Source organism: Xyrauchen texanus, chromosome 35, assembly GCF_025860055.1.
Source record: "Xyrauchen texanus isolate HMW12.3.18 chromosome 35, RBS_HiC_50CHRs, whole genome shotgun sequence".
In the NCBI taxonomy this organism is placed as follows: domain Eukaryota; kingdom Metazoa; phylum Chordata; class Actinopteri; order Cypriniformes; family Catostomidae; genus Xyrauchen; species Xyrauchen texanus.
Window position 1 is genome coordinate 2288698 of NC_068310.1, and position 16864 is coordinate 2305561.

The 16864-nt window shown below is 39.2% G+C and overlaps 1 protein-coding gene across 1 annotated transcript in view; it reads right to left on the reverse strand.

The window, feature by feature from the left end:
- The window catches only part of LOC127628442 (translocating chain-associated membrane protein 1-like), a 38008-nt gene extending 22641 nt beyond the window's left edge, over positions 1-15367 (reverse strand). Inside the window, exons 1-5 of the mRNA XM_052105183.1 lie at positions 15135-15367; positions 14430-14490; positions 9545-9669; positions 5579-5695; positions 5443-5501 (exon numbers count right to left, since the gene is read on the reverse strand). Of these exons, the coding sequence (XP_051961143.1) occupies positions 5443-5501; positions 5579-5695; positions 9545-9669; positions 14430-14490; positions 15135-15254 (482 nt within the window). The 5' untranslated portion in view covers positions 15255-15367. The remainder of the gene's footprint in view (positions 1-5442; positions 5502-5578; positions 5696-9544; positions 9670-14429; positions 14491-15134) is intronic.
- Positions 15368-16864: the final 1497 nt, after the last annotated feature.

Genomic DNA, 16864 nt, shown 5'->3' on the forward strand with positions numbered 1-16864 from the left:
ACAAAAGCGATCCTGTTTAGAAGTTTACATTCCCTTGGTTTCTAATATGGTGTGTTGCTTTCTCGATGATCAATGACTGTTTGTGTAATAATTGTTCATGAATCCCTCCTTTGTCCTGAGCAGTGAAGATGTCCACTTTTCTTAAGAATTAACGGGTCAAAGCGTTCTATGCCCCTTGCGAGGGACTCGAGTTGTCGAATGCTCATGCCTTGGTGTCGGTATGACCATGTGTCATCAGAGTCATCCGAAGCACCATAGTCACTCAGATCGCTATGGCGATGAGGACGACTTCGTCCCCTTCGTTGCGGGGCGGGGTCCAGTCGACGCTTGGGGGTGGATCCCGGTTTGCGTACAGCTCCCTGGCTAAGGGGATCTTCGAGCTCTTTACACCACTCTGGGCTTGGAAGTAATTTCCCCCCCTCCGTGCTGTGGAATCAGTCATCTTGAAACGCAAAGTGGTGTGACTGAAACCTGACTGTAGTGGGCGATTGTAAGGAGGGGCACCTGCGTCCAACCAGCGGGCCGCAGGAGGAGCTTGAATGGCATCTAGGAGGACAAAGTCAGAGACTGTACCACTAGGGGCATCTCGGCTCCTAGCATGTGTTGTGCTAAAGAGGGGGCCCTCTTCGATGTCAGATGCTGTGCTGTGCATTTCAGCTGCACTTACCTGATCTGACTCTGCTCTTAGCTGGGTGCACCTAATTGCTTGGCGCAGGCTGATATTTTCCCTCTGCTCTGCTTGGTAGCTGTTCTGCAGATGGGCGAGGAAGGCCTGGTGCTCTGCGGTTTGCAGTTGGGTTCTGTGGTGATGGAGGAACATTTGGCCCAAGTGGTCCAGGATTGTCCACTTTGGTTTTACGACCGGGTTGTTGACATAATCAACTAGTTCCTGCAATGCTTCATCACAACAACTAATATCGTAGCCATTAAGGTTATCCATCTCCTCTATGGAGAGATGGAGGACAGCAGCGACCACACATTGCAGTGCTGGGTCGTCTGTCCTCTGAGGAGCATCAGCACCGGCCACGTGGGGTGATTGGCGACTCATTTTACTGGGCTGTACAAATGCTCGCAACACAGTGGCTCTGATAGCTTGCTGAGTTACAGTTGCTGTAATGCTAACACAAACACACAGGTGAGAGGCTTCGACCTGTGGCTTACGAGTTACTGTTACATAATGTTTCTCTGTTATGCATTTTCACTGCGTTCTCTCCTTGGTGGATGTCACTAAGGTGACCTGACATCACTCTGTAAAATCTACATGAAAGCGTTAGAAGTTAAATAACAACAACAGCAGGTTTTGAGCAGACTATCGTAAATTTACCAACTCCTAATTCACTCTAAGAGCACTTTCACACCACACTGGCTTATGTTTGGCAAGTCATGAGAAGTCAAACAGAACCAAACTTTGAAGTAATGATTCAAGTTATTACTTTGGATTCCTATGCATACACACTGTGACAAACTGGCACATAGGAAGCCTCACACGGGGCACCAATTTATGTAGGGCTCACAGTTTAGGAGTGGGTTTGGTTATTAGCAATAATTAATAACTATCATAGATAATTATTAAATATTAAAATCAATAGAGCATAGATTAGAATCAATGTTAGCTTTTTTTTTAATCCTTTAAAATCAACAAATTTAATAGAATATTAATTATTATCAAAGATAATAATTAATTATTAAAATTAATTAAACATTGATTAGACTTAACACTAACTTATTGATCCTTCAAATTCAACAATCAAAGATAATTGTCAATTATCAAAATCAACAGAATATTAATTAGAATTAGTGTAGATGGGGCACCACCCTGGAATCAGGGACTAATAACCAGACAGTATAACAGTCTCAATGTTAGATTGTTCTCTTAGGAAAATTGATGTCCGTAGATCATCAAGATTAAAAAGGGAACAACGAAGGGTTGAATTCGAGCACTGACATCCCCTGCCAGCCTTTGACACACGTGAATGCAAAACAAACCAAAACACTTCTCTTTTAATTATAACGTTATATAAAAAAGTAATAAAAAAGTTTATTGAAAATAAAATATCAATTAATAATCAATACAACGCAGTCAATAAACTTCTGACATTCAACGACAAACTAAACAGTGACGTGATTAGATATGGTAACCAAAATAAGCCTATAACACATGAGAGGACGGTATGTGTGGGTGAGGCGTGACATGCACAAAATGGTGGACGTGACTCTCGTGGAGAGTATGTCACATGAGATTTCCGGCCAGAGAGTATGACCGCGAATGTGGGCGGAGGGAAGCCGGTTAATGGCGTCTGCCCATGTACCTGTCGCTTGTACGACGTGTGTGTGTGTGTGTGTGTGTGTGTGGTTGGTACAACAGAGAGGGAGAGAGTGAAAGTGGTGACGCTGAAGCTGGTTTCGCAATCATGGGAAAGAAGGCAACAATTATGGATAAACACAGTGTGCCGGTCTTATCCGTGATGGCGTAAATACACAACAGTCCAACGTGGTTGGATTACAACACAGCAAACTCTCATTTGTGATAACAGTATGTTACATTAATACCTTGAGGATTATTAGCAACAAATGAGCGGACTCCGCGGTCCATAAACTGTACAAACAATAAACTTGATCCACAAGAATAACACACCTAAATATCTTATCTCTGCCCAGACGTAACCTATTGTGTCGTGTGAGGATGCATGTAAAACGTGTGTTCATCCGTCTTTTGACTCAGACTCTGTTCTTCGAGGCTCATGTGATGACGGGAGGCTGTTTTCTTGCTCTGTCAGCGGGCGGCTGGTAATTCTCGACGGCTGGTGGAGAAATCAGCGACGTCAACTTGATTGAAGAAGGAAGGGAACTCTTCTTCACTTCTGCAGGCAAACGGATGAAGATGCGGATTGCTCGGTGGTTTCCTTCGGATCAGTTAAAGTGTTCGGTGGAACACAATGTAATCTCAACTCGTCCAGCGAGATGGAGATTGTATGGCCGCAGTTTCAAGTTGCACGTTACTTCCTTGTGCAACGAGGCAACACCTGAGAGCAGCGATGAGCCACGTCTACATACAGCATGCAAAGTCACTGGAAGCAAGCTATTTCTATAGAGTAGAAATACTCTTGATGATGTCATAGTTGAGGTGCGTTCTGTTGAGTGCCTCATCCAATAGGAGTTGAGAGTTCGATCCTTTGGAATTTCAGACAGTTGTAAAGTGAGCCAGTCTGCTTGGGATTTGTAGTCTGTTTTGTACTCCCTTGGTTTGATTTTGGCGCAGTTTTTATCAGTAAGATTTATGACTTTGTTTTTGTGGGCCTCAGTCAGGCTTTATGACTGTGTTAGGCCAGCCAAACTGAGCAATTGGGGGAGAAGGGCATTGGTAAGAGACGTGACCAAGAACCCAAAAGGTCACTCCAGTTGAGCTCCAGAGATCATGTGTGGAGATGGGATCACTGCAACATTCCACTGATCTGGGCTTTATAGCAGAGTGGCCAGACTTTCCTCAGTGCAAGACACATAAAACAGCACAAGATTCAATGGTCTGATGAAACGAAGAATGAACTGTTCAGCCTCAATTCCAAGCATCATCTCTGGAGGAAAATAAGCAACAATCATCACCTGCTCAACACAATCCCAACAGTGAAGCATGGTGGTGATAGCATCATTCTGTGGGGTTGTTTTTCAGTAGCAGGGACTAGTCAGGGTTGAAAGAAAGCTGAATGCAGTAAAATTCTGAGATATTCTAAATGAAATCCTGGTCCAGAGCACTCAGGACCTCAGACTGGGCCAAAGATTCACCTTCCAACAGGACAATGACCCTAAGCAACCAGCCAAGATAACGCAATAGTGGCTAAGGGACAACTCTGTGAATGTCCTTGAGAAGCCCAGCCAGAGCCCGGACTTGAACCCAATCGAACATCTCTGGAGAGACCTGAAAATGGGTGTCCACTAACTGTCCTCATCCAACCTGACAGAGCTTGTGAGAATCTGCAGAAAATCCCCAAATCCAGGTGTGCAAAGCTTGTTGCATCATACCCAAAAAGATTTGAGGCTGTAATCACTGCCGAAGGTGATTCAACTAAGTACTGAGTTAAGGGTCTGAATACTTATGTCATCATCATATTTCAAATGTTTAATTTTTTTTATAAATTTGAAAAGTTAACAAAAATGTGTTTTTTAATTTGTCATTATGAGGTATGGGGCGTAGATTGATGTGAAAACAAAGCATTTTAGCATAAGGCTGCAGCATAACAAAACGTGAAAAAACTAAGGGGTCTGAATAATTTCTGAATGCATTGTAGATACTCGTGTTCCAATAGAATGACTGGCACTATACCAGAATGGCCACCGTATGCCAGCTCAGCTTTTAACGAGATCCACTTAATTATCTTAAATGTTAATTATATTAACATTTACTATTAAACTTTATTTTGCTATGAATCCCCATATATGCGATTACAGCTCTGTGGAAATTAATTGTCCCGCAACACAATTTAAAATTTTGCGTAAACATTCATGGGGCAAAATACTTGTCACAATAAACGTGTCTAAAACAGCTTTGAGTCGGGTGACAATGAGAGCATTGATGATATTTGCATTTAATTTGCAGAAAGAGAAGCTGTGTACAAATACTAGATTTTTTTTCAGCTCACTGTAAAACACAAAATATGTCAGCTCTGCAGCAGGTGATTCGTGAGGCAGCTGCTGTAATCTAGAGACAGACGAAACATTAATAATTCTGATTCCGTTAGGAGTGGACTCTGTAATCGCAGCAATGCATTTATTGTTTTTCTATTTCTAAAGAATGAATACTTATTCCAGTGAACTATTTGCCTTTGCCTATTAAGTAACACCTAAACCTTTCCCAACTGTATTTTAAAATGGAAGATTACAATCATACAATACTGGTAGACTCCCTTGTCGTTTGTGTTCTCTATTTGAAATCAGATATTGTAAAATAATTTTGCCTATTTTATTATTGTTGTTGTAGTTATTATATATTATAATATATTATTGCCATAAATTGATGCACTTTTTTCTCTGCTGAATATTGTATCTGTAAAATAAAAATGAAATAAAAAATTAATTACATTTATAAAATGTTTTGCAAAGTGGTTATCGGATACGTAAACATACAAATAAATCAGTATCGTATCGGTTTAAAAAATTATTAAATAATGAATATCGGTCTATTTATAGACAATACAGTGGACAATAATCCTTACAGGCTTACACTGAAGGAGGGTACCAAGTCTTTTACCACTCAGAACACCTTAGGAACTGCAAAGCAATGCCCTGGAAATCACTCACAACACCCTAGCAATGTGGTCACGACTTTTGCACAGCAAGCACCGGTCATATTTCTTCAGAAGACGTACAAATTTTGTTCTACAAGCAACTACAACATATGAAAAGACTTTGCTGTAAGAGTGAGTGAGTGTCACATGATCCCTCACTTACGCCATGTGGGTATGAGGATAGCCTTCCCAAAGAAATGTCGGATTTGTCACAAATTCCTCCTGTGAAAAAAGAAAGTGTTATTTTGTGCACAAATGAGGAAAGGAGACATGTGAGCTCTCATGCAGAGATGTCTTACATTGGTGAGGATGCTGCAGCCCCAGATGAAGGAGAACAAGTAGAAGGCAGCCAGCTGTCCTGACTCATTAAACTTACTGTGCTTTGTTTTGGACAAGTGTAGTCGACGATTGATTTTCTATAGAGACAGAATCAGGTTACTGCCTTGGGCTGGTCATGAAAGACAGTTTAAAGACAGATTCACCATTCAAATGTGAATGCTTTTATTTATTTATTTACCAGATGATGAAAACACACACACACACACACACACACACACACACACACACGGGCTTTTCGAAAATTAGATGCCCTTTCACATATTAAGACACATTTCTTCTGTGTAAGAATAGTAGTGTAGTGTAATGTTACAAATAAAACATTTGAAATTCCATTTGTTATTTCACTAAAGCAAAGGCATATTAAAAAATTATAATACCTGGAAAATATTTCATTTGGATTAAAATGACTAATGAACACAGACTTAAAGTGTTAGTTCACCCAAAAATGAAAATTATCCCATAATTTACTCACACTCAAGCCATCCAAGTTGTACGTGACTTTCTTCTTTTAGCCAAACACAATCTGAGTTATATTAAAAAATATCCTGGCTCTTCCAAGCTTTATAATCGAAACGGATGGTATCTTAGATTTTGAAGCCCAAAAAAAGCGCATCCATCCATCCCAAAAGTAATCCATACGGCTCCAGGGGGTTAATAACGGGCTTCGGAAATGAAGCGATGCGTTTTTGTAAGAAAAATATCCATATTCATAACTTTTTAAACTATAATCACTGGCTTCCGGTAAAGCCCGTCCACACGTTCACAAGAGACGATTTCCTGCATATGACGTAGAGTAAAAAAAGAAGTGACGAATGCGGAAGCGCAGAGGAAGCCAGTGATTATAGTATTACGTATTCCTGTGAAAGAAGGTCGCATTCGAAGACTGCATTCAGAGTGTCCTACTCGCTTTTCTGAAACGAGCCTCTGTGACGTATGGGGCCAACAAATGCAACCTCCGGAGCACACAGCCTTCGAAACAGCCATTGTATGTGGGAAAATCCCCTCAGTTATACCATTTCTCTTGAGAGCAAAAACCAACAAAAAGCAGACCAAGCATCAACTGCGCCGATAAGGACTGAATCCTGACAATAACAGCAAAACTTTGTGGTTTTGTCAAATAAAGAAATCATACGGGATGTGCTTTCTGCATCTCAGTCTCCGAGAACTTCTGTCTGGAGCGCGTCACGAAAATGAACCAAAACTCAGCGTATACTTGCCATGCAGACATGAGTATTCACAGCGCTTCGCTTTTTCCACATTTTGTTATATTACATCCTTATTCCATAATGGATTAAATTAGTTATATTCCTCAAATTTTAAAAACAATACCCCATAATGACAACGTGAAAAGTTAGTTTGAAATCTTGGAAAATAAAAAAATAAAAAAAAAAATAAAAATCACATGTACATAAGTATTCACAGCCTTTGCCATCACTCTCAAAATTGAGCTCAGGTGCATCCTGTTTCCACTGATCATCCTTGAGATGTTTCTACAACTTGATTGGAGTCCACCTGTGGTAAATTCAGTTGATTGGACATGATTTGGAAAGACACACACCTGTCTATAACACAGTTAACGGTGCATGTCAGAGCAGAAACTAAGCCATGAAGTCCAAGGAATTGTCTGTAGACAGGATTGTATTGAGGCACAGATCTGGGGAAGGGTACAGAGAAAAAATGTCTGCAGCATAGAGGGTCCCAATGAGCACAGTGGCCTCCATCATCCGTAAATGGAAGTTTGGAACCACCAGGACTCTTCCTAGAGCTGGCCAAATTGAGCGATCGGGGAGAAGGGTCTTTGTCAGGAAGGTGACCAAGAACCCGATGGTCACTCTGACAGAGCTCCAGCGTTTCTCTGTGGAGAGAGGAGAACCTTCCAGAAGAACAACCATCTCTGCAGCACTCCACAAATCAGGCCTGTATGGTAGAGTGGCCAGACGGAAGCCACTCCTCAGTAAAAGGCACATGACAGCCCGCCTGGAGTTTGCCAAAAGGCACCTGAAGGACTCTCAGACCATGAGAAACAAAAGATTGAACTCTTTGGCCTGAATGGCAAGCGTCATGTCTGGAGGAAACCAGACACTGCTCATCACCTGGCCAATACCATCCCTACAGTGAAGCATGGTGGTGGCAGCATCATGCTGTGGGGATGTTTTTCAGCGGCAGGAACTGGGAGACTAGTCAGGATCGAGGGAAAGATGAATGCAGCAATGTACAGAGACATCCTTGATGAAATCCTGCTCCAGAGCGCTCTGGACCTCAGACTGGGGCAAAGGTTCATCTTACAACAGGTCAATGACCCTAAGCACACAGCCAAGATAACAAAGGAGTGGCTACAGGACAACTCTCTGAATGTCCTTGAGTGGCCCAGCCAGAGCCCAGACTTGAACCCGATTGAACATCTCTGGAGAGATCTGAAAATGGCTGTGCACCGACGCTCCCCATCCAACCTGATGGAGCTTGAGAGGATCTGCAAAGAAGAATGGGAGTAACTGCCCAAAAATAGGTGTGCCAAGCTTGCAGCATCATACACAAAAAGACTTGCGGCTGTAATTGGTGCCAAAGGAGCTTCACCAAAGTATTGAGCAAAGACATGTGATTTTTTTTTTCCCCGTTTTCTTTTTTTTTTTTTAAGAAAAAGATTTCAAACAAACTTCTTTCATGTTGTCATTATGGGGTATTGTTTGTAGAATTTTGAGAAAAATAATGAATTTAATACATTTTGGAATAAGGCTGTAACAGAACAAAATGTGGAAAACATTTTTTACACAGTGTATACTTTCTGGATGCACTGCATGTCTTGAACTGTCTACTTTTAAATTAACAATTTAGATTGAAAACAAATATTCTCTGGTTGTGTAATCCGTATGAAACCAACGAGAGGTGCAGTCTTTCCTGTTTGAGCTCATTATCGTTTTTGGAAGAAGACATGCTGTGAATTGACCTCAGAAGAAGAGGGTGATCCGATACGGCCTTTCTAACACAAAAAGTGTCCCATGCAAGTTAATTTTGTGAGTGAAAACTGGAGTCTACAAAATCTATTATGTGTTTCATGGCCTTATTTCATTGACTTAATTACTAACAAAGCATAATCTTGATTTTCTCAAAAATGTCATGTTTGGAGACTCTTATGTTACAACACTGCTGAGAAAGTGATGCAGTTTATTTATTCATTTGGTTAATTATTCATGCTTGACATGATGACTACAATCATGTCATCTGTATCAGGGCAAAAAAATTTATTGTTATCTCAAAGCAAGTTATGGCATTTGGAACCAACCAAGGTAGCCTTTTTTATCAAAAGTTTAAAAAAACTCTTCAAACAAGAGATCTGTGGGTTTTACTTACATTTGTAAATGCCACAATAAACCAGAAACATAATTACATAGAATAAGTAACAAGTAATAAGATCCAGCACTGTTTCAGTTGTGCACATGGTAAATCAAGACCAGTCAATCCAAGCGATCAGTCCAATCCAAGCAGTAAAACAGTGGCCGATTGGTCTTTTCTTTACACATCGTCCCATCCCACCATAACCACCCACATACCTGAGATCAGAGATTAACTTCTTATCGGTCTAAGAGGTTAATCAAGTTTGCTGTGTGCTAGCTAAAAAATGAACACAATAGCTGTTATGTTGTATTTAATTAATGTTGAACAGGTTAGATTTTTTAATTAAATATGCTATAAGTTGATAATTGTCATTTTCTTCAATCATCCAATTATTAAACACCTAAATTAGGCTGCTTGTAAGTGTTTGCTTCAGCCGGTTGAAGGCATGGGACAAATGTATGTATGCACATGATCAGGATGGTACCACCTCTGCCTCATTTTGAGCCAGGAAAAACCCTGGAAAAGGTTTGCACAGGTTTTCATGCACAGATGAGACCCATTGACTCATACTAAGAATATAAGACATTACTCACATCAAGTATGTACTCTTGAATCAGGGCATGAAGAATTATAGCGATGAGCAGGTAAAAGAACACAGTAGCAATGTCTTTGGGACCGTACTTGTAGTTATTCACTGGTTCTGTCTTGTCCTCGGCATCTAAATAAAATCAAAAAGCCACATTTCAACTCCAAATCTCAGCACATGGTGTGCTCATTAGAGGTCCAAGCACTGCAGCTCTTTTAAAGGTGGGGTATGTGATTTTCTTTTTTGACCATTTTTTCAAAATAACTTGAAATCCTATTCCTAACCCACTTACTGGCTGTAAATTAGAAGCACTGAAATGAAAATTAAGCAATTTAATCATCTGTGGAACGGGCAGGACTCGAAAAACTCCAACCAATCATTTTCAAGACCATCTAGAATCATTGGACAGAAAATGTGTCAATCAAACGGTCGTACCATGCCCCCTCCCCCACCACCCTGGCTGCGTGTCCCGTTCAGTGCGCATACTCAAAGCTCGTGACCCAGTAACAGGAAGCGATTGTATTTATGTATGGAGAATAGAGCTTTTATAGTGCTAGTGGGGTTGTTCCACATTTCTATGAATCCTGTTTTGAATAGAAGACCGCTGTACAGACGCCAGGGCTGGCGATGTTCTTTTTTTTTACAGTTATGAGAAAATCAGCTCTACACCTTTCAAGAGTGGTATGCGACCCCTCCTCCTGCTGTGTCAACAATTTGCTCTGAAAAATTGTCTGACAGGTGAATGCACAGTTTGACTAGTGAGTCTAGAACACTGCTAGAACACTGCGCATCTGAGTTTTCGCTCGTGCATGATTGCGCGTCCATGTTTTTCGAATGGGTGGAGTCAGGGCCAGCGTTGGAGGAGAGAAGGTAGGACCTTAGAGTTGTGTATTTTCAAAATCTGCCGGCCGTTTTGCAAATCACATACCCCACCTTTAATTAATGCATTTTAGCAAATTGTCTAAAATTGATAAATGCCAGATCGTCTCCACCATCAGTTCACAACTGCTGACTAGAATTAACCTAGCCTACTGTATCACCTAGAGACGCTCCTGCACTCTAAAAACAATTTGAGCCTATTTAAGATTTACAAATTCCAACTTCATAAAAAAAATGCCATCAAATTAAATTGTGTAATGTTTAACAAATTAACCCTTGTATGGTATTGGAGTATTAAATGACCCCTTTTGAACTTTGCTTCTTTAAAAAACATGGTTTCCTTCATCTCAGTGGCATTAGATTTTGTGACTTTGCTGACATTACCTATCTATACACACACAAAAACTGGGCTGGATTCTGTTGATGTGAAGAAAAAAATTATTTCATGGTAATTGGGGTCAAATTTGACACCACATTGGAAATTAATAGGAAAGACGATAAAAAAGTTTTTTTTTTTTTTTATTATTTGTCAAATAAAATAAAATCTGACACAATGCAGAACACTCACAAGGACAGAAGAAAGGGGTGGTACTATAACACATCCACATTGCAGAACGCATGTGCTCTCTCTCTCTCACACACACACGAATAGGTAAGACTTCAACAAAGACCATTTTTTATATATAGAAAATTACACATCCACAGGCACAGAGCGAGAGAGAGATAAAAGGATGAGACCATTACATATCCACAATTAACACACACACACAAGCCTGATATACATCTTCAGAAGCCCCTCCTCAGCAGCTCTGCCTCACAAAAAGAAAAGGTGTCGGTTGTGTTCCCGTAAAAAGGATGTGAAACAAGATATGCACAAACTGTAAAAAAAACATTGCCAATGATCTTGTATTTTCAAAAGTACTGGTACTTCGGTACCAAGTCGATACTAAAATAAAAAAAGATGTAACTATACCAGTGTTTCTGCAGTACCGAGCACGGACTCAATCCGGTACAAGCGCGCAGTATGACTGACACAGGACTGCTTTAAAATGCTCTTTCTGAGCGTGTGCTCTGTTACTCCTTGTACACTGAAATGGACAATTAATCAAATTAAAATCATGGCATGTTTTTAAAACCGCTTATGGCTGCAATCTTACTGTGGACGAGCTGTGCACATTAAATAAATCTGACCACTCACTAGAATCTCTACAAACATTGAGAATCATTCACGTTGTATGAGATGCAGAGCACTAATCTACTGTGAATCACGCAGCACATGTCAAATATATCACAGCATTTGCACTTTAATCTCAACTCAACTTTATTTATAAAGCATTTCAAACTAAAGAGTTGACCAAAGTGCTTCACAGTAATACAATTTAAAACATAACATTTCAAAATGACAACATACACAAACACCAGTAATCTAAAATACAAACACTCCAAAACTGTGTCCTACATTTAATTTCTCAAACTCAAAGTCCAGTGTAAAGAGATGAAATTTCAGACGTGACTTAAAAGTCTTCAACGATCGCACTGCGCCGTGACGCAAACTGTTTATCTGGGAAAGTGAAGCATTTGGCAGAAAACACGTCATATTAAAAGCACGATTCAAAATAAAATCTAGGTGCCTGAAATTTAATAAAAATACATTACAACTGTTTAGTAAAATTCACTGTAGTAATAATAATAATATAATAATTCAAAATATCACAAGACAGCTGTTGAATAAAAGTTCAATGTAAAAATGCAATTACATGTTGAAAAGTTCTATTTTCACTTGATAAAAGTTTTAAGAATTTATTGATTAGACACCATTTTGAAGATGAAATTAAATGAAACCTAAAAAATAATATTAATTATTAAACAATAATTAAAATAACTTAACTGGTGCATTCAATAGAAAATTATAATATTAGCATATTTTTGCTGTGGTATCGAAATTGGTATCAAGGACTGTGAAATTTCACTGGCATCGGTAGCGACTACTGAAATTTTGGTACGGTGACAACATGGCTCACACCTTTTTCATGAACTTCTGCCAGATGTGCATGGATTCATGAAAAGACTATGATACTTTCTCACTGTTCTGTTCTTGTATTAATTTTTTTTTTATTATAAATAATTAATTTGTTGTTGATCTTTATTGCTATTCAGTTCACTAAATGTTCAGAATTTTGATGCCTGCAAAATGCCAAGTTTGCTGTTGCAAATTTTTCTTCAAGTACTATGCTCACAGTTCACTCCAGTTCATTTCTATTTATTCCTGTTGGTTTTATTAACATGTTTTATTTATTTCTTCTTATTAACTTAATGGATTATTAAATTGGGATTTTAAAATAAAAAATAGGTGACTAAAATCTTAATCCAAGTCTTGTCTTTGCAGTACCATGTATGTAATCATTCATCATTTTGTCATGCAAACTGACACTTCGAAGCACATAAAGAAAATAATAAGTATTGACAAAAATATTTTAATATCTTTGATAATGTCTAAATGTATATCCAAATGCATAACTTGTGATAATATCTAAAAAAATATATAATCAGTTTGCCACAACTAGACATATAAATGGACCTCTGCAGCCACCTGCTGATTATATTTTGTAGTTTCACTTAATTTTACTTCAAGTTTTTGTTCTTACAAGGAGATGGCAGTAATCTAACACATGGCATAATCTCCAAAAATATAACTGAGGAATGCAGATCGTCACTGAAGTGAATTTAACATAAAAATAATTTTTACAAAAAAATAAACTGCACAAATTTAAATTGAGTTTTAAAATAATTGAAGAAAGTGAAAAGTGAAAAAAAAAAAATCATAATTTTGCTACAATCACACTGTGTGTGGGGTCAAAATTGACCCCCAATACCTTTAAGGTAAAGCATAAAGGAAGAGAACACAAGGGTTACATTTATAAATATATATATATATATATATATATATATATATATATATATCTCATACATCATAACACTGCACCTATTTGATCAAGAAAAGTGCCTAAGTGCAAACGTCTAATAAAATATAAACCAAACAATCGGCAAAAATGGCCACCATTAGTCAATCAAATTTGGAGAAGCTGTCATTTCAATTATGACTGGCCAATCATTATGAAATTTGGTGCAGGGTGTCTACAAGAGGCCTTTTTCTAAATAAGTGAATTCAGCCTCTCTCTCAAGCCACTTCAACACTATTCCATTTAATTTTGACGTTATCGTTTTCCGATATATGCAGTAATGTTTTCAGTGAAGGAAAATGCCATTCTAGTATGGATGATAACCATAACCGTAGGCATAGGCATAAACGTAGTAAAATGAATGCGCTTTCAAATGAAAATGTATTCATGTGGATGTGGCCTCAGGTACCCTGTGGGCTATAATCTAAATTCCTCTTTCTTCTGAAATGTGAAAGCTTTAAAAATGTTGATGTACTGTCATTTGAAATATACTAGAAACCGATGGCATACCTATTCTTTTTTTAAATGTGCCATAGGTTGTTTTGTCCAAGTCATAAAATGTGACGGACTTCAACTAGACAAAATCCTGACAAAAGTAATCATAACAATTTTAATTCATTCGAAGACATTTGGCCATGTCTCAAAATGCCTAATTGACCCGTACCTTCTGAGAGCAACACTTAAAAAGGTCACAAAACGTAAAAATAAATAAATAACAAAACTGGATAGGAGGACAATCCAAGGACACACAACAGATTTAATACATTTCTGGTCCTTGGTGGTGCTACAACTAAAAAATAAATCCTAATACAATGTGCAACAATGTAATAACGGACGCTTCAATCTTAATAACAGCAGTATCCACAGAATCCATACATCTATTCTTTAAATTTGGCACTTGGTCATTTTCTCTACTTTTCTCATCTGCCTGTACTCCGAAGATTGCTTCTTGCAATGTATTTCCTTTAGTATCAGCAAAATTGAAGGGACAGAGACCAACATCTTTTTTGGGTGAACTATTACTTTAACAGATGCTGAGGTGGACAAACTTACCCAGATTTAGAGTAACATTGTACTGGACAGTGATGAACATTATCGCAAACTTTGCAGTCACCTGCAATTGAGAAAATTAGTAATATATTAATACATACAAGCACACAGCAACATACGAGATGCAAAAACCACAACAGCATAAAGCATTTCCTGCAATTGTGGTAGTAGATGTGCTCAAATGCATTCAATGCAGGATAGTTATAAAGCACAGTTTTTATATTATATACATGGTCGGAAAAATTATTATTTAACCGATCATATATTATCTACTTATCCGACAGGCTGGCACATACACATGATCAAATGCAATTGATGCAACGAGAAAGCAAAACATGGGCACGTGATCAAGCTCATTAGGTTCTATCTATTTAAAGTTGATTTCTATATCATTATGCACGTTTAGTTTCATTATCATGCTCCATCAGCTTTCTTACCCTAAAATTGGTGCTGCTTTAAGAACAGCTAATTGTCTTATTTCAGCACATAATTCAACAATCCTGAGGTTGATTACTGAATACTTCTTAATATGAGTAAGATGTTTATAAGGGACATACAGTATGTTGATGTGTTTAGTCATCTTAATTTAAATATTAAATAATAATAACCCCAATCATGAGTCTCAGCAGGATGAGCATGTTATTATATAAAGGTTTAATATGAAGAAAAAAAAATGCAATTTAAATGCATATATTATCTTGTAATAACCTCAAACATAAGTCCCAGCAGGATGATCATGGCCACACACGACACCATATCCGCGTGATTCTGGATGACAAACTCGTGGCTGAGCACCGGAGGACTCTTGCTCTTCTTTCGGAAGCCCATCGCTACTCTCAAGTGATCAATACTCGTGTTTACTGCAGATACTCGCAGGCGACCAGCAGATCTCGAGTAAATTCACAGTGTTCAGTCATGAAAGCCTCACAACACTCACACCCGTTTACGATGTGTTCCGGAAGCGGTGAAATACACTACGATTGGCGCGACTGGTGCAATAAAAGTCCTTAATAAAACTCACTGCAACTTGATTTTGGCCTTTTTTCTTCTTCTTTTAAGAAAAGGAGGGTCAAGTCCAAATTAAATTGTGTGGAAATCAACATTTTGCCACAAATACTGTCGATTGAGCTTAACTTGTATTGAACTCGGAATATTCATTTAAGGTTTAAATTCCGGAATGTTATTTGTCTTTTACATTTATTCATAATCATGTTCAAATATTTTAAATTGAATTACAGCCGCCTGGGGACTAACTACTCGTTTTTTAAATTTCAGGATCCACATTTTATCTGATATAATATTTATAACATAATGACTGGAAAAAAGTAAGGCTCACTGAACAGTCATTTGACTGTCCAAGGAACCTGAACGGCCTTAAAAATAATAATAATAATAATAATATTAATATGTATTTTTTGTAAAAAAATTTTTTTGCTGGTTTCGCTAGCGGCTGGAGTTTGTTTTGTGGAGGAACACACCTTTAGCACAGTTATGTGGATGAATGTAGTGTTTTGTGGAAGAACACACCTTTAGCACAGTTATGTGGATGAATGTAGTGTTTTGTGGAGGAACACTCCTTTAGCACAGTTATGTGGATGAATGTAGTGTTTTGTTGAGGAACACTCCTTTAGCACAGTTATGTGGATGAATGTAGTGTTTTGTGGAGGAACACTCCTTTAACACAGTTCCCTATCGAGAGGTCTCTCCTATTGCGTAAGTAGCTTACGCTATGGGAAAACTCAGTTTCTCGAGAAATATTGAAGTCTTTATGTAAAACGCATTGCAGCTGCACAGCAGACAGTAATGAGCGAGGCAGCTCGGTCATTGGCTGTGCTGCGGCAACTGCTCGAACCAATGATGGGGCGACTCTGAACGCGCGACCAATGGGCGCGCGTCTCGCGTCCAGCGCTCAGAGCCCGCCGAAATTAGCATAGCCAGGCTATATAATGGGCACCCGTCATGCGAGTTCCTTTAGATTTAATCTCCTTCAGCGAAGACCTTCTCTTCGCTGGATCCTCCGGATTGTTGGAGTCTTTCGCCCGCCGTCGAAAAGCCTACAGCAGGACTGCTAAGAGGACGCCGGCGCCTTCAGCCGCATTCGAAGCCTTCTGCTACGCCATCCGGCGCGCATCGCATATCCTTTACTGCAAGCGCTCGCCCCCACGACGCTTTTTAAAGTAAAAGAGTAATTTTTCAAGGCGTTGTTTCAAATGCCTTCAGCCTGCGGCTCGTGCAGAGGCCCTCTTCCTGACGGAGATCGGCACGTCATTTGCACTCGCTGCCTGGGACCGGACCACGCAGAAGCTGCACTCATTCAGGGCGGATGCCCGAATCGCGACTCCCTGGGCCTCGCCGAGCTGCGCTTCGCTTTGCCGCTTTACGCGCAAAGCGAGCCTGCTTCCACCGTGCTGCCACCTCTGTTCGAGCCGCGCAAGAAA